General features: G+C 43.7%; 1 protein-coding gene across 2 annotated transcripts; it reads left to right on the forward strand.

Annotated features, from left to right (window-relative positions):
• nedd4a (NEDD4 E3 ubiquitin protein ligase a) lies at positions 1-26,516 on the forward strand (the record flags this gene model as incomplete). Of its 2 annotated transcripts, XM_083691128.1 has the most annotated exons (29): positions 1-178; positions 1,141-1,214; positions 2,455-2,533; positions 2,665-2,703; positions 5,185-5,238; positions 14,703-14,753; positions 15,251-15,312; positions 15,693-15,795; positions 16,388-16,551; positions 16,879-16,999; positions 17,442-17,606; positions 18,008-18,097; positions 18,464-18,583; positions 20,371-20,583; positions 20,839-20,916; positions 21,758-21,812; positions 21,902-21,960; positions 22,141-22,206; positions 22,409-22,638; positions 22,790-22,911; positions 23,125-23,195; positions 23,324-23,419; positions 23,547-23,620; positions 23,775-23,835; positions 23,916-23,975; positions 24,318-24,425; positions 24,537-24,633; positions 24,786-24,858; positions 24,954-26,516. In XM_083691128.1, 29 exons carry the CDS (start codon positions 125-127, stop codon positions 25,054-25,056), a joined length of 2,742 nt encoding a protein of 913 aa, XP_083547254.1. In that variant the 3' UTR covers positions 25,057-26,516. The 2 variants fall into 2 exon arrangements, with proteins under 2 accessions (XP_083547254.1, XP_083547253.1); XM_083691127.1 differs by lacking the exons at positions 1-178; positions 1,141-1,214; positions 2,455-2,533; positions 2,665-2,703; positions 5,185-5,238 and adding an exon at positions 7,734-9,095.
• Positions 26,517-26,879: the final 363 nt, after the last annotated feature.

Raw genomic sequence — 26,879 nt, forward strand, 5'->3', positions numbered from 1 at the left:
TAGGGAGTCGAAGGTGAATCGGTGGAAGAACATTAACTGCATACCATCCTGTGTAGCTAGCTACATTCTGAATTACTTTTATCGATCAAGTTTCGGAGGACATAAGCAACGGGAGGAGGAGGATATGAGCATGGCCGCACTTACTACTCCCGAGGTCCGAGGACTCCAGACTGACGAAGTAAATATTTGGCAGGCTAGCTAGCTATGCTAGCAAGCTTGATATCTGGGATTTCCTTTTGATCTAATTTGTTTAGCTAGCTTATCAAACTGTAATATTTGCACCTGTAGTGTTTTATACTGTCAACCAAGCATTTCAGTCCGACTGTCAAGTGACACCCATATTCTAAAACTAATAGTGTTAGCCAGTTTGCTAGCCAACATGTTAGCACACCCCTGGCTCTAGTCTATGCACGTCCTATGGACTCGAGTAGTTGAAAAGTGCTTTTTTTTAAGGCACATGTGGCAAGCCTGATGTTCGACAAAGGGAACAACCACAAGACGAACCATTAGAGTCAGTGAAAGAAGGATTTTATTACAAACTGTGTCTTGGCGGGGTCAATTTTATTTCGATACATGACCAAGTCTCCGACTATCTGACCATAGACTTGCATAGAGGAGGATGCTAATCGGCTAGCATGTATGACAATTTGTTCAACTGTCATCGGATCGTGTGTAACTGATCACATGTATTAGTTACAACATGGTTAGGTATAGACAACTAAAGCTGGCCACTTTATATCAATGCTAATTGGCTATAGCCGGGCAGTCTAGTGGTGATGGGAGAAGGTGCCCTTATTTACGTGTAGTCTTTGAGAGGATGACACCTGTCAAATTGACACCAACATTATATTTACAGTAATATGAAGCTAAAGGTACCATTGACTTGAGCCAAGCATTACGTGTTAGACGTGCTCAGCTGTATAAATGACGTTGGGTTGTTATGGAGTAGTTGTTGCGAAATGTCCTGGAAAAATTCTCACGTCAGATCGCAGGATGTTGGACTTATTGAGATGCAATAAAATGATAACACCAGGACGTCATTGATCCCCACATGTGAATCATTTACAGTAATGGTGACACATCGATGTTACATTGTCAGTGTGTTCTCTTTTCATGTGATTGTGTGTACTGTGTTTTCAGGAGGAATCTAGAATTCTCAGAGTGAAAGTCATTGCTGGAATCGGACTGGCCAAGAAAGATATCCTTGGTGCCAGGTCAGTCTGTTAAACTATTAAAACTGTTATTTTCCGTTACATGCTGTCTCTCTATACACAATTTCACACTTTCTATAATGATTAACCCACCACTTCACTAAGTTGCCAACTTGACTCTGATTCCACACAATCCATTCCTCAGTTATTGGACTCCTAAATACAGTTCGGTGCATGCTACATCTTGATGTGCTGTTTTGCCCAAAACATTTCAAGAGTTCATGAGCAATTCTGTTTCCTTAAATACCAAAAGTTCAAACCTTACCCACATCATTAAAACTAAAACACGAGTTTGTTTATACTGTAAACTCTACATTTGTCTTGAGTGATAAAGGCCGTGTCTGTGGGAGTTCTGATTTTGTAAACATTGGCAACCTAATGAAACTGGGGAAAATGTGTCTGTTTATACTTGCTAACAATATTTACAGGTACAGTTTGTTAATAGGGCACAGCACAGAGTTAGCATGTTATCAGTAATAATCAGTTGCCAAGCAATGCATGGTTATTATTTGCACTCTTTTGTGTATTGAATGATATTCCTCTTTGTCCCTGTACTGTCCATATACAGTAGGCCTAGATATTTACCACTTGACGTACAAACATCTCATCTTTAAGTCGCATAGCTCCAGAGGGATTCGTATGAATCACAGTAGAGAATGCGTTGCTTTGGAGAATGCAAAGTTGAATTGCATAGTAGTGGATTGACAGGGTCTCAACAACCTCACAGTGAACCTCTATTGAAATATCTGTTCAGGTCAGGAAGGATGAGGTTAATTTCAAATGTCTCTATTTTGAGACAAACAGACTCATCAACAATACTGCCATGCCAAGTCCAGTAGAATATCAATATACAAACCTCAGTAAGCTTTCAAAACATACAAAAGTCATGGTGTGTTGCATGTGATGCCTTACAGTACTTCCCCATAAGGGTTAGGACATTATTGGAAGGCACCTTCTGAGTCAATATGTTGTTACTTTGTGCAACCTTAAGATGGCGCTATGAGCAGGAGTCCTTTCTGTCCTGGGTGCATGTTTCCCATAAATAGCCCACCATAATTTCCTGTCATACAAGCAGTTACAAATGAGCCATCTTTTGCTACATGCATTTGTAAATTATTTGTTGTTTTCATGTAACTATGTTTGGCTCTGATGACATAATTAGTTGGTGGTTCATATGGCCTTAGGGTGAAATCATGTTAAATGCTGTCCAGTGATGCATTCATTCATTGGAATTATGTCACAGTGATCCATATACAAGAGTGTCCCTCTATGATCCTGTCAACGGAGAACTAACAAGTCTTCAGACAAAAACTATCAAAAAGGTAAGTAACTTCACATCACTTGCTGAATGAATACACATTTTGTTTGTTTGTTTACTTACTTTGCTTATGTTTTAACTTAATAACATTTAAACACATTGTCATCTCTTTCCGTCATCTCTTTTGACCTGAAGACGTTGGACCCGAAGTGGAATGAGGAATTCTTTTTCAGGGTGAGTTGATCAGATCCTTCATCAGTTTCTGTTACCAAGTGGTCTGAGGGGAACCTCTTGCTGACCTCTGTCAATTTCTCTCCATTTCTCTCTCTTTCTTCATTTTACACTACATGCTTTCACATCTTTGATTGCTATGGACAATTAGCTGGAGGTGCATTGTCTCTTCCATAATGGCCTAGTAATATGTTCTCTATTTGTGCTTGAAGGTGGAATCCAGCTTGACCAGACTTAGGCTGCCCCACATTCTTGCTGGGAAGTTAGCATTTCACAGAAAGCCAGTTTAAAGTCAGAACGCAGCTAACCTTGGTGTGTGGGTCTGTTCACATCCCTGTACATGGGATTATGTTTGTTTATGAGTGTCCTTCTTAACATACGACCAGCAACAGGAAGTCTTCCACTGGGTAAGGTATTGTCCTCTGTCCCTGAGAGACCTGTATTATTGTTACCCCAGGCTACTATCTTCCCTGGACATGTGGTAATGTAAACACAGCCTGGTTAAATGTTAAACTCGTGGTGAAAAAGTCAGTGAGTCAGCTGGTGGTAGATTGGTGTGTTGTTTTTCTCTGTGGTTTTTGTGGTGGAGAGCTGGCTTTGTTGAGGTTCTTGGGTTTAACCCTGTTAGGTGCCTGTGAGGCTGACAACCATTATTGTGTAGCTATGGGAGTGTATACACAGATAAGAATCAAAATGTTTACATTGTTTTGAATCTAACCTACTCGTTGAAAGGCACATTTGAACAGCTGGAATATTTGCTTCCTGAGGTTGAATTCGTCAAGTCAACAACATAAAATTAGCCTACATTGGGAATATAGTGGCTTCTTAAGCTTACTGTGGTAACACAACTGTAATTTCTGGTATTTAGAGAATCTTGATGGAGAACCACATAATTGTATGTATTGGAGAAAAAGCGAAAGAGAGAAGCAAGAGAAGTAACTAATACCTGCATGTGGTTTTACCACAGAGCAGTAGAATGGCCTCCACAGTGTGTAGTGTAATGGTCTCTCAGGCCCATCTTGCCAGTAGACCAAGGGAAATATTTGAAATGTTTTCATTTCTCCTGCCATGGACATTTAGCAGGAAACTTTTGTGTATATATAGGAGCACACACTGGGTAAAATATCCACTGTGTTTAAGCCTCAGACCCTCACCATGTTTATGCATGTCTTGAAATTATGGCAGTTCTGCTCAATGTCTCCTTGCCGTGGACATTGATTCAGCTCCCCCTCTGAGTTTATCTAAAACAAGTCCCTTCACCATTCCAAATGAGATTCAGGGCCTCTTTCTGTCTTGGACTCAGTTGCCATGAGCAAATTCACCATAGATACAGTTATGTTGCACATACTGCTCAGTTGCACCTGTAAATTGCAATGAAGGGCCTTTGTGAATGTGAATATCGCCAAGTTTATTTTAAGCTCCATTGGCAAGTCAGCGCAATCCCACTATCAAACACCACCCATCTTTTAAGTGCCTCATTTGATTTTTAAGTTATTCATACATTCTGAGGTACTTAAATTAGTTATGTTAACCCTCAGTTGCTGCTCTTTGGCCTGCCTTGCAAATATGACCGTGTCAATAATGGCCTCACTTAGCAAGAGGGTCCATTTTGACAGAAACGCATTGAATGAAGGGGTGGCCTGTGGCTCTCTGGCTTTAGTTACATTGATCCCAGGGAGGGAAGTGTCTCTCTTTCACTGTAATTCTAACTCTTCTTGTTTTTAGTGGACAAAAGGAAATCTACAGTAAATGTTAAAGTAGCCTATCTGTCCTTAAGGGTCATACACAGCTTATTGTTTGATGTATTATTTTTTGAAAATCACATTTTTGTCACTTGAAACCACAGACCATGTTTGGCGCGAAACCAACTACATAGTTTCGCTGAGTTGTTTTGTGCTGAGGGTTTGGCTACTTAGTCAGCCAGCCAGAATACAACAGAGCTATCTTTGCTTGTGAATGTAGGCAGTCTATGCCCTGGCTTGATTTCAGTTTCACGGCTGACGTTAGTCACCGGCCATTTGTGGTGCTGAGGTCTGTGGTTCTGGGAGTGGGACTCCCTCCAAATAGAAATCAGAAGCTGGAAGCTGGCCTGAGTTTATCCACGACAGACACCTCTCATGTTTTACAGACACTTCAATTCATGGGCGCTATAGCTCTAGCTAAAACCTGGTGATGACTCAATGCGCAAACACTGACTTATTTACAGTAGAGAACGCTTGGGATGTTTTGGCCAGTACAAATATCTTTTCTTGTAGGCTATGTCTCAGCTGTCTTAAAAAATAATTAATACAATGACTTTCCATGTACAGTCCAGTATCACAGTATCTCTATTACCTTCATTATGTCTTCACTAGTCATTATTTACATTACAGTATTCTAATCTTAAATTCACATGGAGTGATAACGTGCTTCTACAGTAGGTACTGTATAATATGATTGGTCAATGAAGCCCCATTGATTAAACTGTTATCTCCTCTCTTTCAGGTTCATCCCACGAAGCATCGGCTCCTGCTGGAGGTGTTCGATGAGAACCGTCTTGTAAGTGTGTATGTGTGTGTGTGTGTGTGTGTGTGTGTAATGGGCTCTTGTTTGTTGTTTCTCTGTAAATGTGGGAAGCCAAAACAATAATTTGCATGACCAAATGTATTTTATTGGGTATATAATGATGAGCAGTATCCAGCAATGAATGCTAGTTGCATGTAGGCCTATACGACATACAATATACAACACTGGTGAATATACAGTATACAGCCACATGTAGGTGGTAACATTGGTGTTTTCCCCAAACGTGAAAAAATATGTGCTGCCTTAACTTCTCATAAATGGGCCAGTATACCTTTTATTGCAATGTATCTCTATAAAACCCAGGTATGGGAAATGAAATATACCCACAGGTGTTATTAAGAGTGAAAGGTAGACTAACTGGTTTTGAACACATTAAACTTGCTGAGTCATGACCACAAGCAGTGGTTTCTTTGTGCTGTTAAGATATGCCAGTCGCCAGATTGCTAAATGCTGATAAAGGTTAAATAAACGTTTTCATAAAAAATCCATACAACGTTCCATAGACTGCTTACACATGAGATTCAATACATTCAGTACAATCAAGTAGTGAACATCTCAGGTTATTATGAAATAGATCTTAAAGGCAATGGAGAGCATGTGATCATGGACAGGTTTAAGCATGATGCTGGATCAGAGCAGCTGCTGCCCCAGTTTCAGGCCTGACGTGGGCTCTGGGGCACCTGATGATGTTGGTCTAAGTAGCCAGAGCTCAGTCCTGGTACTGATAGCATAGTGACAGCAAGTCTGTAGTTGTCTAGTCTTTGAGACTCCATACCCAGAAGGCTGGCTTTATGGACCCAGATCAAGCCTGTATACTCTTCGAAGAAAAAACATGCTTTATCAAGTCTATTGAAAGTTTGGTAACACTTTACATTGAGTGTCCCCTTTACCTGTGTAGTTAAGCTGTAATTACTCAAACAACATACCTATTCCACACTCAACTGCATTACAATGCTATTACTAACGTACTGCTATGTAACAGCATGTTAATACATTGTTACTAGAGTTATAACAGAGTTACTACACAAATATGTGCGGATGTGACTTGTGCCAGTGTGCTGTGTTTTTTTTGGGCATTAGACCTAGTTTTAGTATTTGTTCCTGTGAATTCCTGCCACCCAGGTTGTTGTGGGAATTGACTCACGTTGGGGCACATGGTGTACCGTGATGTTGGGGGGCACTAAGTCCGAAAGTCTCCGCTGGTGAGTCATATCCTCATCCTGGCTGAGCCACTTTCATATCATTACAGTATGGAACTGACCTATCCTGGAGGATGACAGTAATGCCCCAGAATAGCCCGGCCCAACACAATAGCTTGTGATTGATAGACAGGAATGTCAATGACAGGAGAGCGGAAATCAAACCCGCACTGGCTGCTACATGAGGTTTCAAATGACGGGAAATGTGGTGTGTCCCCTTCATGCCTCAAAGCCGCTTTCTACATGAAAATAAGCTTTAAAGCTAGTGTTCATGCACTGCACTATGTGGGCAGGTTTAAAAGAAAGGGTTGTTTATGTAGTGTGTGATCTTTAATACATTTGGCCCTTTGTTCCCCTTTTTCCAGTCCTTTGCATACAAAGCCATCAGCCGAAGCTTTCATAGCTTTATCTGGGCTTCAAAGGCCTGCCGAGTGGCTCAAGCATTCAGTTTATGAGCTTGCTGACTTTTGTCAGTTCGTAATAACTAGCAGTAGCTTCCCGGCATATTTCCACAGGCCGCGGTGAGCATGGATGCTATTAGGACACCCAATCCTCAGTTTGATATAGAATTATGCCGAAACTCATTCCCCTTGATTTCCTGTAACCCTACACCAGTGGGTAAAAATATTTGTGGGGGCACAGCGCCGGAGAAACACTAGAAGCATAGCTGCTGCTGCTGGAAGTAGCGGCAGAGTCTTGAGTGAACGGCCTGAAGTAGGAGTGAGCAGTTCTCCAGAGCTTTAGTCTGACATGCCAAGAGTACTGATTTGTTTGTGTTTTAAAAGGGGCAACAAACCAGGAGTTGGGCTTTTGGAAGAGGCGGGGGGGGGGGGGGGGGGTGTTGGACACGGTCTGGTTAGATTGCAGAAGGCACAGTTGCGGCGGCAAGGCTGAGGTTTGGCTGTTAGCGCAGGTCTGCAGTGGGAGCGCTGCCCTTTAAAGCCTCAGTGCAGCTCTGTGAGTGAGTTTAGCTCCTTAAAGAGGTGGACCACTGGGGTTGCTTCAGTCTGAGGGGCTGTAGTGTGCGTTTGGGTTGTGCCTCCACACTACGCCTGACCTCCCCTGACTAAAAGTCTCAAAGCAGAGCAGCCTGGAGAGGAATGCAAGTTGTCACCAGAGCTATTTTGGCTATGTGCAGCAGCTAATGATTGTAATCACAGAGCAGGACTACTCTGAGCAGTTGCTTTTCTGCCGTTTTATTTTTTCGCGGAACAGGTCTTGCCATGCTCGCTGGTGCTGCTGGCCCTAAGGGATTAGAGTGTTAGACGAATGGCACGCCGGCTCCGCTTACAATTTGCGTCGAGGAGAAGCAACACGGACCCTCTGTCAGAGAGCCTGAGCAGCCATGGTGAGGAGAATGGTGGCCTCAGTGTGTCGGCCCGCAGCCCCACTGAAAGCCTGGCACACAGCTCCGTCCACATGAAGGTGACTCCAGGGCAGTTGGCCCTGGCTTTGCCACCCCTGTCACCGGAGTACGGTAATTTACAGCGCTACTCGTCCGTATTTATACCCAAGGTGAACAGCAGTGGCGGCAGCAAGAAGAGCACTCTGCAGATCTCCCTGCAGCCCCGTGTCAAGCTGAATGGGGAGGTTGAGGCCAGCGTGGAGGATGGGGAGCCGGCGGGCTGTGAGGGGGGAGTTGGCAGCAGCTCGGATGGAGGCTCCTGTAGTAGCAGCACAGCCAGCGACGCAGGCTACTGTAGCAGCAGCAGCATCTTTGAACCAGACGTCCCAGAGCAGCGTAGAGCAGCCCAGGAGAGGTCTCTGCCCCGCAGGAAGGCCAGGGCTCCCCTGAGGCGCTGCTCCTCTCTGGTTATATTCTCACGGAGCCCATGTAACACACCGCCTGCCTCCCCAGTCAGCCCTGTGGCCCTGCCTGCCGCACCCACAGCCAGGGGCTCCTACCAGACCTCTCACCAGCTCCAGCTGTCCGCCAACGAGCCCACGCAGGATGACGAGGCGGTCGCTTCCAAAGGCTCCATCGCCACGGCACTCAACGGCCTGCGGCTCTCTAAGAGCAGCTGTCCGTCAGCCGAGTTCAGGGACGCCAGGCCCATGGTGCATTTCAACGTCCCTCTCGCGGATAAACCCAGAGAGAAAGTGGAGGACGGCGAGAAGCCTGACCAGTCAGAAGCCACACTAGACAGACCAAGTCGACACTCCAGCGTGTTACTTCACTTTGCCCACCAGCGACCAGTAATGTCCGTGAAGGGAGCTACAGCCAGAACCACATTCAATGTTGAATGTCCGGAGGCTCCAGCCCGGGCCTCTCACCCTGAGACTGATCAGGGCCCCCCTGGCCGCGTTAAGCTGTTTCGCAGCACTTCAGCCTGTCTTCTCCCCTCAGCGAAATTATCTGAGAGGAGCCACAGTGCCAGTCGGGAAGGCAGCGGACAGGAAGTGCCTGAGGAAAAGCATTGTCATCATGCCCTACAAAGGAGCTTTTCCCTGGAAGTCCCCTACGGAAATACTGGCATTTCATGTCACGTTTCCAATCCTAAACTGGCGAACTCGATGGCTGGCTCTCCACATGTGCACATTCATGTGTCCCATGGCACAGGGGCTCGGGTCTCTACCTCTGTTATAGACAAAGAGGATCACATTCAAAAGAGCCCAGGACAAAACACCACAGTAAGTGTTTTCCTCCACCGACTTGGTAAAGATAGGTAGCGATGCTGACAATAATGACGAGAGTTGTGAATTTAATGCATCCGATTTATTTGTTCTAACTTCTAGTCAAGTCTATGGGCTTTTTATGAAATTAGATACATTTTATGATGATGAGAACATCGGAGCTGTTTTGTTGTGGTACAAGTCGCTCATTTATATAGAGGCCTAACATTCACTACTAAGTCAGCAGTCATGGAAAGAACAATAAGGTGTCAGATTGAAATGTGTGGGGATGAGTGGTGTTCAATAAATGGGGTATATATGTTTTTGTTTGGTTGGGGGGGGTCCAGATGATAATTCTATCGTCCTCCATTGCTCGCTCTGTTCCCTACAAGTAGCTGTGTTTACTCAATCAGCCATTAGGCTCCCGGCAAGCAAGCAGGAGCTATGTTCAGTAACTGAGAAGATGGCTACAGCTAAGTCACGTAATTAACAAGCCCTATGTGGACAAACATTCAAAAGTATTCAGTTGCACCTCAGTAATCCATAAACATACTGGCATCCAGGCAAAATGCTAGAAGAGACAAAAAAGAAAGCCTCATTCATGCGATACCTGTCTGGGGGGGCCTTGTGAGAGTGTGTGTGCAGGAGTGTGTTTGTGTGTGTGTACATACACACGTGCTTCGGTTAAGAGGGGTTCTCCGTTTTTATTATTCTGTTAACGCTTTGAGTAATCAGTTTAAGTATTTACCCCTGGCTAATTTTAGGCGCAGGAAAAGCAGGGGCCCCCCCTCCTCGCTATAAATAAAACGCTTCTGAAATATTCCCCCTGACTCCAGATAGTCTGGCTCGCTAGCACGGCCCAGTCCTGTGGATTCATATTTAACAACGTGATACAAGAGCAGAGCTCAGTCATGCCAGCCATCCGCCAGGCTGTGTGGGAGGGGGGGTCATGTTATGTAGGCAGGCAGGGGTGGGGCGGGGGGGTACAGAGAGTGTTTGGAGACTGAGCCTTTTGCAGTAAAAGGGTGGTGTGTTCCCGTCCCTGTGGGTCCCCCTGCTAGGCCTTGTTTGTAAAGCATCAGGTGTCGGTCCTCTCTCTTTCCCTCCCTCCCCCTCTCCCTCCTTCTCTGCATTTAGCAGCTTGTCAAGAAAGACGTGTACTAGTAATTAGCCAGAGCTGCCGCTACCTTTATAACAGCTGAACTCTTATATAACCTTGTTTAGGACATGGGATACCCACACCACTGCATAACTCTTGCTGAAGTCCAACAGGTCATGTAAAAGAACACAAGACATCGATCCATGCTGCTGGTTTATGTCTTTTTTTGATTCAGTGATGGAGCCTTCTAGAGATTCTCATTTAGAAATGTATAGCCTGAATACTGTAGCTGTTGTAAATCAAAGCTTGAAGTTTATTGGAATGTAAGTTTTGGTCATTAAATGTTTTGACTGCACTTCCATGTTCTTCTATAGCTCTTCTATAGCAATAGTACAGCTTATACCGTCCGAAGACTCACTCTTTTATCATACCTGATCTTGCTGTGTTTGGATTCTGTTAGTCTCAGAGTGCTATTTATCTCTGATGTAAGAAAAAAGTGGACACTCAATTCGAGAAACAGGGGTGTCTGTGTAGCCTGCTAGTGGAGTGTGAGGAGAAGGTAGACCAGAGTGTGCTGCTAGAGTTGTGCCTGTGCCCTTGTGGTTCAGCCATGCGGTGAAAGCTTTGTTGTTGGAATCACACTCATACACTCCCTCTCTCCCCTCACCCTCTCTCCCTCTCTCATCTCTCTCCCCTCACCCTCTCTCCCCTCACCCTCTCTCCCTCTCTCATCTCTCTCCCCTCACCCTCTCTCATCTCTCTCCCCTCACCCTCTCTCCCCTCACCCTCTCTCCCTCTCTCATCTCTCTCCTCTCTCTCAGGCCTTGGATGCTAACTAGGCACAGTCAGCACAGTGTTGATATGAGCCCTGATACCTCCCAGAGGTCTTGATTAGTGACTGTTTTTCCTGGACCTTAATCCCTGTGAAGGACTTGTGGGTGTTTGGTTGAGCCTAGCAGTAGCAGCCAGAGACATGAGCTTCATGGACAGCTGAGTGTTGTGGCCAAATCCACAGTATAAAAAAGGCAATGCTTCTAATATGGACATTTAATGGTCTCTTCAGATTCTTGTTTCTGAAGAATGGCAGTTCTAAGTAATAGCCAAAATAGAAAATTGGAGCCCAGGATCTTCACTTGTAAGGGCTGTTATATTTGTACTGACATAATGACACACCAAGCATGAGAATGAAGAAAAGAAGGATACAATGATTGACAGTGTGATGAGGAAGTGCATCAGAATGTCGCTAATACCCCCATTGTAGTTGTGATCGAGCTGGGAGGTCATGCCTGCTTAGTCATACATGTACAGTATGGATCGGAATGTTGTCCTTGACCTGCTTTTCATTTCAAGGCTGTTTGTGCGTAGACAGACAGTTGGTAGCAGAGCTGTTGTCTTGTGTTCTCCTGGTCCAGACTGGTTAACTACTACAGCACTCAGACTAGACTGTAAATGGATAACAAATGACGACGTGTGTGTTTTGAATTTTTTTGGTTGTGTTAGAATACACACACAGGTTTTTTTCTGACTTGCCTAAGTAGGCCCCGATTCCTCTGATCCATCAAAGGCACTATTTGCTCTCCCTCAGCCCTGACCTTTTTATCTTGGCCGTGATAGGAAATCAGTCAGAGCTCTTTGTTTGAGGTAAAAATTCCATCGTGTGCTAGATCGTGTCTTGGATTTTGAGAAAGTAAATAGAGAAATATATATGGAAATACTTTAGAATTGCAAAAAGATTTTGTGATTTGTCTTGTTTAGGTAGGTAGAAGACAAGCTGAACTCCATGGTTACGTGTATGGCAGTATGAGTCGTACAGCACAGTATATGCCTGGCTGACCCAGTTTTCCTGACCGCTTGTGGTTTTGGAAGCCGCTACAGTGAGGGGCTTTGTTTCTCTGCATGGCAGGTGCGTTTGTCCAGAGGATCCCACATGCAGGCCCGGCTCTGTCCCTCTCTGAGGTGGTTTGTTGGCAAGCAGCAGGCTACCTCCATGCAGCAGAAAATGTTCCTCTTTCCCTCCACGGACCATTAACTCCTTGCTCTTGGAATACTCGGCCAAGGCCATCCTCTCCCTCACATTCCCATCATAACTGAGGCTTAGCAGCTTACACTGATTGCTTAGCATTCTTCTATCGTAGTTCTTTCTACCTAAGTGGATGTTTTATCTGATAAGCCTCCACAAAACAAATCAACCCTAGCCAGCCTTTGTAGCAGGTTTCGACCTCTGTCTGCCCCTTATATTATGGGAAAAGTATGTTTAGTAGGTGGTGCACTTCTTCAGGATTCATAACTGTTTTTTATAGTTTTTGTTTTCCAGATTGAACTCGTATTCCTCTTTTAGAAAAAAGGGCATTCTTTATGACAAGATAATGTATTCACCACACAAGGACCGGAGAGGGTGAATTCAACTTTGTGGTTAATTTTGAACAAATGTCTTTTCCTTGTAAAATACAGGGCAAGAAAGCAAAAGAAGAGCAATAGAGTACCCTTGCCTCGTTATTGCATTGGCTTTCCATATTCCATGAGTGAATAATATGTGAATAACGTATATGCTTTGTTTGATTCAGCAGGCAAGAATCTAAATTAGGCAACACCTTGGAGGTGGACAAGATGGTTGCCTCTGCTCATAAGAGCTCCCTTAAACCCCAGCATTTACATTGTCTTCTTATTGTTCTCTTCATCAAGTTGACATTTTGAAAGTTACCCATTGAAAATCTAGGCCCATTGCACCAGCTGGAAATGGTTTCAACAACGATTTTGTTCCAAAAACAAAACCTCCAAGTTGGCCTACTTTTGCCTCTTATTTTCAGTCTGGCGGTTTTGAGTCCAACTCAGAAAGACTAGACTATTGATTTTTCTGCTCTTTAAATAGAATTGTAATGTCATACTCCATCTTTTCTTCCAATGAAAATCATGATCATGAATAATAAAGGACAGACTTTAGAAACCTCTTGGAGAAAAGCCTACATATTTATTATCTTTTGAGGGTTTAGCCTCATTTCTTTGACCTGGACTTGAATAATCAAAACCTATTTTTCCATGCAAAACCAGTGGATATAGAGGTTGATTATATGGAGGTGACGTTTGTCATTTGTACCTTCACACAATCATGCTCTCAAAGATCTCTTATACTGTTTAGTGCTGTATGTTAATGACATTCCACACACGCTCAAACTCCAAATGTTGACCTAACATATGATATAACTAATCATGTCATTGATCCCCTAACGAGTCCCCTCTGTGATGTCCCTGTGAGAATGCCACGGTGCTCTCAGTAGCTCTTGCACAGGCCGGTCCTTGTTGTCTCAACCTGGGCTCTGTGCTCTGCTTGTCTTGGCTGCGCTCCAGGCCGGTAAGGGCACAGAAGAGGAACGGCCAGGAGGGGGGGCACATCTATATTGGTGCATGTACTGTAACCCCTCTCCATGCCAATGGCAGGCAGTTTGATGTGCTTGGGGGGGGGGGGGGTTTATGTGGTCAGAAAGCCCACCCTCACAACGCTGTGTTTTTACATCACGTTGTTGTTGTTAGGGCTCTCTATAGGAACAGTTGTACAGAAGCATGTGACAGTAACTGTGTACTGCAGCGTTGAACAGTAGCTTGACTTCACATCTATCTGATGGATGGAGTCATGGAACTTTACAGTGGGTACGGTCAAGGTGACCGCATCATGCCACATGGTTATCTAGGCCAGTCATGTGATTTACTCTAGTTGTGTGACTCACATCTTTTGAGAGAGAGAATACCTGCATGCACGTATTTCCCACTGTTTTTACGATATGTTAATTACGGTTCTAAATATGTTTTATGAGTATGAATCATCTCTACTCTATTCATAGGTCACTTCAAAACATTAGTGAAAACATAAACATATTACCACCAAAGATACAGTGGATATAACCTAAGCCTGTATAAAATAACTTGTACCTCTTTGAGCTGTCATTGTGAATATTCAGACAGTCACATATTGTCTAGTCCTATGCACAATGCATTAGGCCTACCGCTGTCACACCATAGCCATGACGTACGTTAACCATTCAGAGTAGAGGATGGTATGGGAAGAAACATTTTCTTCTGTCCTGGATAGTAGCCGATTTTCCTATCCAGTATCAATCCCGCTATAACCTAAAATCCCGACTCCTGTCTCCATTAAAATTCCACACTTTATAATGTAATGCACAAGGTGCGGTGTTAAAGCACCTAGCGCCTCATCCCGTCATATCGCCGCTATTTCGTCTCGGGTCTATTCTCCGCTATTTGGTGTGGATGAAAAGCTCATTTTACAGGTGAGAGCTAACGCTTGCATGTTATAGTACATTCATATTAAACGTATCAATGAGGCTGTTGGCCGCACGCAAGACTTGCACGTGTTACGAGGAGAGGAGCAAAACCGGTGTTGAAGGGACAGTCAAAAACCCAAATGACAGGTATAACAAACAAATAGCGACCAGGCCTACAAGCACGGTCGTAACCCAGCCACACCCTGTAGAGAGTGATTGCTCATGATTGCTCATGATTTTCTTCCACAGACACGTGATGACTTTCTGGGCCAGGTGGACGTGCCTCTACACCAGATACCGGTAAGCCTCAGCCAGCAGTAGGAGCATTGCTAATCTAAGCATATGTTATGTGTAAACCTATACTTCTAAGTTCAAGAAGTATTCTGTCCTGTTTGGCATTCCATCCCCTTATTTAGGCCTTGATCCGATAAATCATTCTTCCCTTCACCAATGCATTCTCATCACCTCGCTCATGTAAACATAAACACCCTCATCTCAAAGTCAGTTCCACATCGTTGTGTTTAGTTATGAAAATACAGTCCGTCATGTTCTCCGTGTTGGTGTTACTTCTGCCGTACCATATTATAATGTGAATATAACGGCCACACAATGGCTTCAAATACTGTACATCTCCATTGTGGATTAATGTTTTGCTTATACAGTATATTCATACTGTTGGTATTGTAAACAGTACAGTGTACTTGTGTAGGTATTATACAATAGATATCTTTATAGAGCATTTTCAAGTGTTTTAAAGATTTTTTTATTTATTGATTTTTTGTTTTGTTTTATTTCAGACAGAAAATCCTAACATTGAAAGGCCATACACATTCAAGGATTTTCTACTTCACCCAAGAAGGTTGGCATTATCTCATGGTTATTTAAACTCCCTGCCCTCCCTGCTTTAACTTAATTTACTTTGTACCATTTTCCTTAACATTTTAGCACAGTCTATTTGCATTTCATGAATAGAGTTCAATACTACTTGAGGCCTACTGTAACATTTAACTTGTCAGAGTCACTCACAAAGTAGTATAATGTTGGTGTTTGAAATTAATGGTGTAATGGATATTTGATACTGTAAACATTCATGTCTGGGTTCACATTTCACTTTGAAACTAAACTCTCTACAAAACACATATCTAAGATACTCCAGATAAGGTTGTGTTATGAGTGCTTTTTTTCTTGTCTAGAATGCAAGTTTAGTTTAGACCTAATTTTGTTTATGTTCTAATGCAGCCACAAGTCCAGGGTCAAGGGTCATCTGCGTCTCAAAATGACCTACCTGCCCAAAGAAAGCGGCTCGGAGGAGGACGTTGCAGAACAGACTGAGGACATGGATGTAAGACCCCCATGTCCCCCCCTGTCCCCCCGTTCCTCCATATTGAATTTGAATGATGATTGGGTAGGGAATCCTCCCAGGCCTTTGATTATACTGTGTCTGATCTACGTGACTTGGCGGGCGCTGAGTTTACATGCTAAAGTCTGAACATGTTCAGCATGTTAGTGCTTACAGCCTTGAGAGAAGACACCAGACTCGTTTTACCAGACCTGAACACTGCCAGGTCAGAATGCCTGACTGCTTCTCAACTCTCCTGATGTAGTTATTGATAATAACATTTTTTTTTAAAAACAGCCAGTCATCGTTCTTGAACATGCTTAATGTAAGCCCTGGCTAAGAACACCATGTTCAAAAGGCCAACCTATATTTGTCCCTCCAAGGATCCATGGCCTTTGAGAAATATGCTGACATCCTCCCTAGAATGATTTGAAACCAAACTACCATGCTAGCCACTGAATTCTCTAGTAGCTGCCAAGTCATTGTTTGAGTTGAGCAAATATACATACCGTTGGCTGAGGAAATTCTGTCAATGTTGACATCTGCCTGTTTCCCTGTGCTGTGTTGTTGTGTAACAGTTGTTTTTGTGTTGCAGCCTGGCTGGGAGTTTCTAGAGGGCCAGGACATGTCTGGTCCTAGGCAAAACCACCTACTGCCTGCACTGCCCTCTGGCTGGGAGGAGAGGCAGGACAACCTGGGCAGAACCTACTACGTCAACCATGAGAGCAGGACCACGCAGTGGCACCGGCCCATTATACAGTAAAACTCTGCTTCTTTAATGCCCATACTCTGTGGCCCATTTTAACCATAGATTGGTAATATTGGCATTAATGTTGGGCTTCTCAGAGATTTTCTTTGACTTTGGATGATGATTCCAATAAATTAGCTTGGAATACAGTTTGCAACCACTCTTTTTGGTGACCCCCAACCTATAGCTAAATATTTAACCAATTAGGCCAGCTGAAAAAAGTTATCCTTTACAATTGTTGCTCAACTATTTACAGTCATCTATGAAGTGAATAATCCCATTGTGTCTAACATCTCAGGTTGACTGTGTGTGTCTGTGTGTGTGTTGTCCCTGTGTAGAGACAGCCAGGTGGAGGCGGAGCAGAGGCAGAACATCCACATGGAGGCCCAGCACGCCTTCACGGCCCGCAGACAGATCTCTGACCATGAGGACACCAACGACAGACGGGAGTCTCCTGAGGTAACCTCACCCAGTCTCTCAACCTCACTTAGGGATGGATTCTCAGAAAGAACCTTACTTGGTGGGTGGTCCAACTGTACACCTTGTCCTTACTAAGATATATAGGCTCTAGACCTAAAGGCCAAATCTGAGGACCATGTGATCAGGTCCTCTAGCCCCTGGCTTCAGTAGCTGCTAGCTGAGCAAATGACTAACTGTCAGGAGCGGCCCTTGCCAAGTTCAGGATCGGGATGTTCCCCATGTGCTAAAAAAAAAAAAAAAAAAAAAGGTTGCCCTACTGAAACCAGATCCCATCGTTACAACGTCACACCGTGCCAGGACAACCAGCTGTGCTGGGAACTGTTTTCTTGACTAATAGCCAATAGATGACACAATGACAGATCAGGACCGAGATCAAGACCTCCATGTTGAACAGATGCTAAATGTCTCTTGTCTGCTCCAGAGCTGGGAGATCATCACAGAGGACGACTCCACCTTGTACAACAGCCACAACCAGCGCTCCCCTCCTCCACCCCACTCCCCTCTGGAGTTCCATTCCTTCTGTGACGAGCTGAGTCGCCTGCAGGCCTCGGGGGCCACTCCCGGTGATCGACGCACCTCCCTAACGGTGAATAATTGACCATTGTGCCTCAGGGCTCCCATTACCAACCCCGAAACCCAGCTAGACTGACGATACGGGTCCTGAGCAGGGTCAAACTCAGCCAGACTGGGGATATGGTTCCTGAGCAGTGTCAAACCCAGCCAGACAGGGGATACGGTTCCTAAGCAGGGTCAAACCCAGCCAGACATGGGCTATGGGTCCTGAGCAGGGTCAAACCCAGCCAGACTAGCGATACAGAGTAGCAAGGTCATTACACAGTACAAGGAAGTGACTAAAACACACATTAATGTGGCTTGTGATATATTAACACTGTTAACTTGATATGTGCCTGATGAGAGATGGAGAATGTGTCCATTAGCACGTTTGGGGGTAATGACTGTGGTCTTTTGATGCATTGCTCTCCTCAGCTGCAGGGCCACTCCAGTCACTCGAGTCACTCCAGCCGCAGAGGGAGTGCCCAGACACTGACAGTAGAGGAGCATCCTGTTCATCCTGTGGTGTGTATTACATTGCATGGATCCTTTCCCTTCCCCCTCCTAACCGCCCTCTGCTCTCCTGTGTCACAGGCAGCAGTGCGTTTGTGTGCATGTTTGTGTTTGGACTTGAAGTTATCTGAGCTGAACGTTAGCATGTTAGCAACATGGCTTCCATCGTTTTCAGAGGTAATATAAGGAGGATGTAGTGTAGTTAAATTATATTGTCCTCTGGAGGATCATATTCTTAGATGGAGGTATTGTTGTGCGGATCGTTTGATTTTCTCTCTCTCCCTCTCTCTCTTTGTCTCTCTCTCTCCCTGTCTCCCTCCCTCCCTTCCTTCCTTCCTTCCTTCCTTCCTCCCTCCCTCCCTCTCTCTCGTTCGATAGTTGCTTCCGACCTCTGCTGGGCTTCCTCCGGGCTGGGAGGAGAAGCAGGACAGTAAGGGGAGACTCTACTTCGTCAATCACAACAGCAGAACCACTACTTGGACACGGCCACTCATTCAGGTAGGCTGCACTGTTTCTCTCTCCATGATGTGGAGGATAAAGTACCTAAGGGTTTGGAGCAACAAAGTGGGCTGTAGTAGTATTCAAAGCCATTGTAAACCCCTTCTGTTTCACTCCTACTGTAACTCTAACTACAGCATATACTGTATGTTTAAAAAAATAAATAATAATAATTGAGCTCAGGTGCATCCTATTTCCATTGATCATCCTTGAGATGTTTCTGTGACTTGATTGGAGTCCACCTGTGGTAAATTCAATTCATTGGACATGATTTGGAACGGCACACACCTGTCTATATAAGGTCCCACAGTTGACAGTGCATGTCAGAGCAAAAACCAGGCCATGAGGTCGAAGGAATTGTCCGTAGACCTCCGAGACAGGATTGTGTCGAGGCACAGATCTGAGGAAGAATACAAAAACATTTCTGCAGGGGCGCTTAGTGGCGTAGCACACTAATGCGCATACCACGTAATTGCAAGGTTCCTCGTTCGATTCCAACCCTCAACATATCATCACATGTCATCCCTCCTCTCTCTCACCCATCCTTCCTGTCAATCTCTACTGTCTTTATCCCAATAAAGCAGAAATGCCCTAAAAAATTTAAAAAAAAATAACATTTCTGCAGTATTGAAGGTTCCCAAGAACACAGTAGCCTCCATCATTCTTAAATGGAAGAAGTTTGGAACCACCAAGACTTTTCCTAGATGCTGGCCACCCGGCCAAACTGAGCAATAGGGGGAGAAGGGCCATCGTCAGGGAGGTGACCAAGAACCCAATGGTCACTTTGACAGAGCTCCAGAGTTTCTCTGTGGAGATGGGAGAACCTTCCAGAAGGACAACCATCTCTGCAGCACTCCACCAATCAGGCCTTTATGGTAGAGTGGCCAAACGGAAGCCACTCCTCAGTAAAAAGCACATGACAGCTCGCTTGGAGTTTGCCAAAAGGCACTTAAAGATCTCTCAGACCATGAGAAACAAGATTCTCTGGTCTGATGAAACCAAGATTGAACTCTTTGGCCTGAATGCCAAGCGTCACGTCTGGAGGTAACCAGGCACCGCTCATCACCTGGCCTATACCGTCCCTACGGTGAAGCTGGTGGTGGCAGCATCATGCTGTGGGGATCTTTTTCAGCGGCAGGGACTGGGAGACTAGTCAGGATCGAGGGAAAGATGAACGGAGCAAAGAGATCCTTGATGAAAACCTGCACCAGAGCACTCAGGACCTCAGACTTGGGCATAGGTTCACCTTCCAACAGGACAACGACCTTAAGCACACAGCCAGGACAACGCAGGAGTGGCTTCGGGACAAGTCTCGAATGTCCTTGAGTGGCCCAGCCAGAGCCCGGATTTGAACCCGAACATCTCTGGAGAGACCTGAAAATAGCTGTGCACCGATGCTCCCCATTCAAGCTGACAGAGCTTGAGAGGATCTGCAGAGAAGAATGGGAGAAACTCCCCAAATAGAGGTGTGCCAAGCTTGTAGTGTCATACCCAAGAAGACTTGAGGCTGTAATCGCTGCCAAAGGTGCTTCAACAAAGTAAAGGGTCTGAATGCTTATGTAAATGTAATATCAGTTTTTTATTTTAAATAAATTTGCAAACATAAAAACCTATTTTGGCTTTGTCATTATGGGGTATTGTGTGTAGATTGATGAGGGAAAAAAATAATTTAATCAATTTTAGAATAAGGCTGTAACATAATGTGGAAAAAAGTAAGGGGTCTGAATGCTTTCCGAATGCACTGTATCAATATTGTGTCTTCATGCAAATCTCCTTGTATTGTCCAGATAACTTCGGAGGCAGCAGCAGCTCAGGCTGTTCTGTCCCAGAGCCCTACAGTGTACCAGCCCCCCATGATCTCTCCTGAGGCCTCCCCCCAGCACTCTCCCGGGCCGCAGCCCAAACACAAGTGTGGCTTCATGCCTGCGGGGTGGGAGGTCCGCAGCGCCCCTAACGGAAGACCCTTCTTCATCGACCACAACACCAAGACCACTTGCTGGGTGAGAGAACCTGCTCAACAACCTGTCTCTTTGTTATACACAGGGCTGTTTTTCCCTCCTGGTCATATGTTGGACTAGGGTTAAAATCCACACACACCGTCACTCTCCAGGACCAGGAGTTGTAACTATACACTAATACAGGCTCATGCTCTGTACAATCACAGCCAAGACCAGTCATCTGCTGGACAATACCACCATTCTCACTGCTGTTTCCTGCTTGTGTGACTCACTTCCTGTTTGTCTGGTTCTGAACAGGAAGACCCCAGGTTAAAGATTCCTGTGCACATGAGGAGGAGACCTTCGCTTGACCCAGCTGACCTTGGACCAATGCCAGTAAGTCCTACAAAGACATCATACAGGGTGTTAGGGTTAGTCTTAAGTCTTAAATGAATTTCCCTAAATGACTTAGAATGTCTTAAATACAGTTTTCATTGGGCGATGAGGAAATAACTACATGCTGTTTTTTTACTATGTTTGGTTTGCACTGTGCGTGTGGCAGAGGTGACTGCAGTAGTATCATTAAGTGGATGATCAAACTGGGCCACAACGTGTTACAGGAAATCATATCAGGAAAATCACTCATCGAACAGCCTAGAACAAGTAACTGTGCACATAAATTAAGTAAATGTTGCTCTATTTATCAATGGAGAGCGCTGTTGAGATATGGATTTGTACCTACAGTATAACCTAATCTTAATAAAACACCTAATGAATCAGCAGTAAGAGCATCTTTTTGGCACTGTTTCTATTCTGAATACTGTGCTTTCTTGTAAAACAGTTATTATAAAAAAATAAGTGTGTTTTTCGTTTCACCACAGAGAAAATATATTAGTAATTGATGCATTTTGTCTCCCATAAATTGGTATCGGACTCAAAAACCGATATCGGTCGGGTTCTACTTTTTTTTTTTTTTTGAAAATTTGGTTTTACATTGAATTCCATGTGGCATTAAGTCTTAAAATAAACTTCCTGAAACCTGCAGATATCCTGTCATACCTAAGTAAAGCATGCCATGGAGCAGCAGACCAATAGTGAATCATTTATGAAACGTGAAATAAACTGTTATACAACTATTATTATGCAACTATGGAATGTGATGAGAATTTTGATTAATTAGTAACTACAGTTTAAGCAAAATCTATGTATAACAGACAGTTTAACATTTCTGTTTTAGCCTGGCTGGGAGGAGAGGGTCCACAGCGATGGGAGGATCTTCTACATAGATCACAGTACGTATAGCATCCTGTACCACACATCAATATGAGTGAATGATTAATACTTTTAATCAATGCTGAATAAAGCTTGTATTTTGTTACAGACACGAAGGTCACACAATGGGAGGACCCCAGATTACAGAACTCAGCTATAACTGGACCAGTGAGTATAGATTCTATTTGTTAGGTTCTGATCTAGAGTATCTATCAGGAAGGTAATGTCAAGACCTTTCTCTTTTCAGAGTCAGGTTCTCCAGGTTGTCTATAGAAATACATAATTGAACATAGATAATGTGTTCATAATTGATTAGTGGTCATTGGATTCTGTCCATGTCTATTCTAGGCTGTGCCTTACTCCAGAGACTATAAGCAGAAGTATGAATACTTCCGGAAGAAGCTGAAGAAACCGGTGAGCATAATTCTCCCCTGAAAAGATAACCACAACGTCACAAATAAGTCAAATTCACGGCAGATTAGTCTATTATTATTTGGACGAAGAGGTGCAGGTCTTCGCAATTCCTTTTTAGTCAAGATGTCCTTCTAAGTCCTTCCCTCACCTGGTGTGACCTACCAGTATAAAGCCCATCATCACCCATCATATTCTCTTCCAGGCCGACATCCCCAACCGCTTTGAGATGAAGCTCAGGCGGACCGCCATGCTGGAGGACTCCTACAGACGCATCTTGTCTATCAAGAGGGCTGACTTCCTGAAGGCGAGGCTGTGGGTAGAGTTTGAAGGAGAGAAGGGCTTGGACTATGGGGGCGTGGCCAGGGAGTGGTTCTTCCTCATCTCCAAGGAGATGTTCAACCCCTACTATGGGCTGTTTGAGTATTCTGCCACGTGAGTCTCCTTTTGGTGTGTTTGGATAAAGATTTTGGCAGCTTCACCAATCATTTTAACAGCGGAAGGTGTTCTGTAATGGATCCTAAAGGGTTTTGGCAGATTAGAGAACTGTCTTACTAAGTGTCTGCCTCTGCCTGTTCTGTGTCAGGGATAACTACACTCTGCAGATCAACCCCAACTCGGGGCTGTGCAATGAGGATCACCTGTCCTACTTCAAGTTCATCGGCCGTGTGGCAGGCATGGCGGTCTACCACGGCAAGCTGCTGGATGGTGAGACTGGCCAGGGCACTTCCTTCAACTCACCTCAGATGAACATTGACTCTGTTAAAAGCTTGATCATATGATATTTTTAGCATTTATAGGTAGCTATTATTGTGTAGTGCTTAATGCCGTGGACAGTTTATGGAAATCAATAGCTGAGATGAGGGCCAGAAGGGCCAGGTGTTTAACAGATCCTGGCGTCTCCGTCTGATTTCTTCACAGCATTCTTCATCCGGCCTTTCTACAAGATGATGCTGCAGAAGCCCATCACTCTGCAGGACATGGAGTCTGTGGTGAGTACCTAATGTTGCCTGTATGACCTCACCATCCCTTCAGCCAATAGTGACGCACTAAATCAGGTCACCTGAAACAGAAGTGGTTCGGCATGAAATGTAATGGTGTTTATGTTTTGTCATTTCAGGACAGCGAGTACTTCAACTCACTGAAGTGGATTTTGGAGAACGACCCGACAGACTTGGATCTGAGGTTCACCATAGACGAGGAGCTCTTTGGACAGGTGTGACATTTAGTTTGACAGCAGTCTTTTTCTTTTCCCTCGTGTACATTATTGAGTTAAGGGGTTAACATGGATGCTAAGTGGCTCTCAGGTGCTATTCTGACATATCACCTTTCCTTCTATTTAGACACACCAGCATGAGCTGAAGCCAGGCGGAACTGAGATTGTCGTCACCGACAAGAACAAGAAAGAATACATCCAGTAAGCACTAGAGCCCCCTGCTGGCAGAAAGAGGAAACACACCTCAAACACACATGCAGCGTTATTCCACTTTTCCCCTATAGGGGGCAAAAAAGTCACATCTGGCACTTACAATTGCTTCAATATGAAATAATGTTGTTGTTTTTTTTGTCAGTCTTGTCATGCAGTGGAGATTTGTGAACAGGATACAAAAGCAGATGACTGCATTCAAGGAGGTAAACACCAGGTTTTATTGATATGTTTTGATATATATTTGATTGAGTTTCAATAAGATAACATGATTATACTTTTTCAGGGATTCTATGAGTTGATACCCCAGGATCTCATCAAGATCTTTGATGAGAATGAACTTGAGGTGAGCATCAGTCCAATCATTCTAAGGTGATGTTCCAACATGGCGCTATGGACGCCCGCTGTGGATTTAGCTACTCTTCAACTCTGCTTTATTTTGGTGCTATTTGTTACTTTTTGTGTGCAGAACGTTACTGCTAATATTATTCTTATATCACATTGTTTGATTGTTGCATTGTTGAGGAGCTAGCTTGTCCCAAGCATTTCATTGTACCTTCTACGGCTGTATTCTGTGTATATGATAAATAAATGTTGATTTGATTTGATTTAAGGTGTGTGACTGTGGCCATCCCTGTCTGTCAAGTGAGGTGATGTTCTGTTCTGTCCGTTCTGTTGTGTCCCACAGCTCTTGATGTGTGGCCTAGGTGACGTGGACGTCAACGACTGGAGGGAGAACACTAAGTACAAGAATGGCTACTGCCCCAACCAGCCCGTCATCCTGTGGTTCTGGAAGGTGAGAGGAAATTCCACCTGCACAACTAGAAAGCACTACTTCTAGATACTAGAAATTGTAGTTTGTGCCAATGATTCCAAGTGCTTGATTTGATTGTTTTGTCATTTCCAGACTGTGTTGCTGATGGACGCAGAGAAACGTATCCGCCTACTGCAGTTTGTGACTGGCACCTCCCGGGTTCCAATGAATGGCTTTGCTGAGCTCTACGGTGAGTCCCTTCTTCTATTACAAGGACAAGCATACATGACATGAAGATGGATTGATGTATAAACAAAGAATGAAAGATGTGCCCTATTTTGTGACCAGCAGCGTTGAATGTGTTGTATATAATTCTTTCGGCCTGTTCTTGTGAATGCGCAGGGTCCAACGGACCACAGCTGTTCACCATTGAGCAGTGGGGAACACGGGAAAAACTACCTAGAGCCCACACATGGTGAGTACACTCCTTCACATTAATCTGTCTAATGGTCATATACCATTACTGTTGCAAGTGTTTTTTTACTCATCTCATTGTCATTGTCTCCAAAGCTTCAATCGTCTGGACCTGCCTCCCTACGAATCATTTGAGGAGCTGAGAGAGAAGCTGCACATTGCCATAGAGAACGCTCAAGGCTTCGACGGAGTGGATTAAGAGAGAGAGTGCGGTATGACATTGGCGTTAAAGTGGCATGACTGCCAGTGAACTGAAGGGCGAGCACCTTGTTGTAAGGCGTAGTTCTGTGTGATGCTGACACAACACATCCCAGTCAGAACCAGACCCAACCTGCCAACGGCCTGAGCGAGCGAGAGAGAGGTCAATCACAGAGCCTTCTTTTTGCTTCTCTCTCCTGCACAGTGGAAGGGAAATGACAAGAGTGATAATCACTACTTAAATCACTCTTGGTCTCTGAAGTTTACAAATATAGTTTCTGTGTCCCGTAAATATGTGTGTATGTATGTATACTTTAACCAGATTTGTATACAATTTATCAAATGCATTATAGCATACAGATATTCTTGTTCATCTGTCATAAGAAGGTTGATTCTGTATTTTTACATGTGCTATATATTTGTTTTAGAGGAATGGACAGTGAATACATCAACATATAGTATAGCTTACTGAGAATATCACAGTGCAGTTTGCTACATCTTATTTGCTCTATTTTAGACTGTAATTAATACATGTTGCATTGCTCTAACATTCTTGAACACATGCAGAATATGCATTTTCTTCAACTGTTTCGGTGATTATCATTTTCTACTCCTCTACTCTTCCTGAGCAGTATAGTACTCTATTTTTAAGAGTACTTTTATCTTTCAAATTGTTCTTAATGTAATAACTCTTGACATATTTAGAATACTGTTAATGTCAGTTCTCAAAATTAGTTCTGTTAATTTGTCTCTTTTTTTGCCTCAGATTTTCTTGGTAGGGAATTAACTGTACTTACGCAGCGGTGTGCTCTATTAAAGAATTTCTTATTTTATGAAGGTAAAAACATATGTTTACACAATCTGGTATGTTAAGGCCTACAAGTTATTAATGAAGGAAAATAGTATGGTCTTTTTCTTTTCTCTTAAAAGTATACATTTTATACTTATGCTTTTATAAGGTAAAGCACTTTGTTAAAATAGTCTTACAGTGTCTTGATCTTTGCCAAACTATCAACTACAGACTGCATAAATAAGTATGGTTTTATGGTAAAATCCTCTGCTTTTAAGTGCACATTTGAATTGAGTAAATGTTTACATGTAAACATTGCTGAAAATGAGCACATTCTTTCCTTTCACTGGTAATTTAGACTGTTAAATTACGATGCCTTCATTTGTAATGTATCATAGAATTTGAACATCCGAATTGTAATCTTTGGCGATGTTCTTATCCTGTAATGGAATATTGTTAATTGTCTAATATCATACGATTAAGAATAATTTCAAGATAGATACTTAATTTATATATTATATCAATTATGTCAGAACTGTCATTCTGACAGCTCTAAGTGCATTTTATATCAATGATAAAACTTCTGTACTTTGTTAAACAGATTTTGTTGTTTTGATTGCATGCCAAATTAAATGGCAGCATATTTAGAGAAATAAATAAATGGAAATACCGCCTCTAGCTGTGTTTTTTTCTTTTCATCCATCATCATCCTTTTAACTCCAATTCCATCATCAAGTTTGTGACAACACCACTGTTGTAGGCCTGATCACAGACAGTGATGAGACGGGAGGAGGCCGAGCCCTGAACCTTCTCCCTCAACAGCAGCAAAGCGAAATAAATGATTGTGGGTTACGTGCGAGCGCCTATTCATCCTCAGACTAAAGAAATTTGGCCTCAGATCCTCACCAACTTCTAGAGGTGCACCATTGAGAGCTTCCTGTCCGGCAGCTCCATCGCCTGGTCCAGCAGCTCCACCGCCGAAGCAGAAAGCTCCCAGCCGTACAGCACATAAGATGGAAAAACTAACACATTTT

This window comes from Argentina silus (assembly GCF_951799395.1).
Source record: "Argentina silus genome assembly, chromosome: 19".
In the NCBI taxonomy this organism is placed as follows: Eukaryota; Metazoa; Chordata; class Actinopteri; order Argentiniformes; family Argentinidae; genus Argentina; species Argentina silus.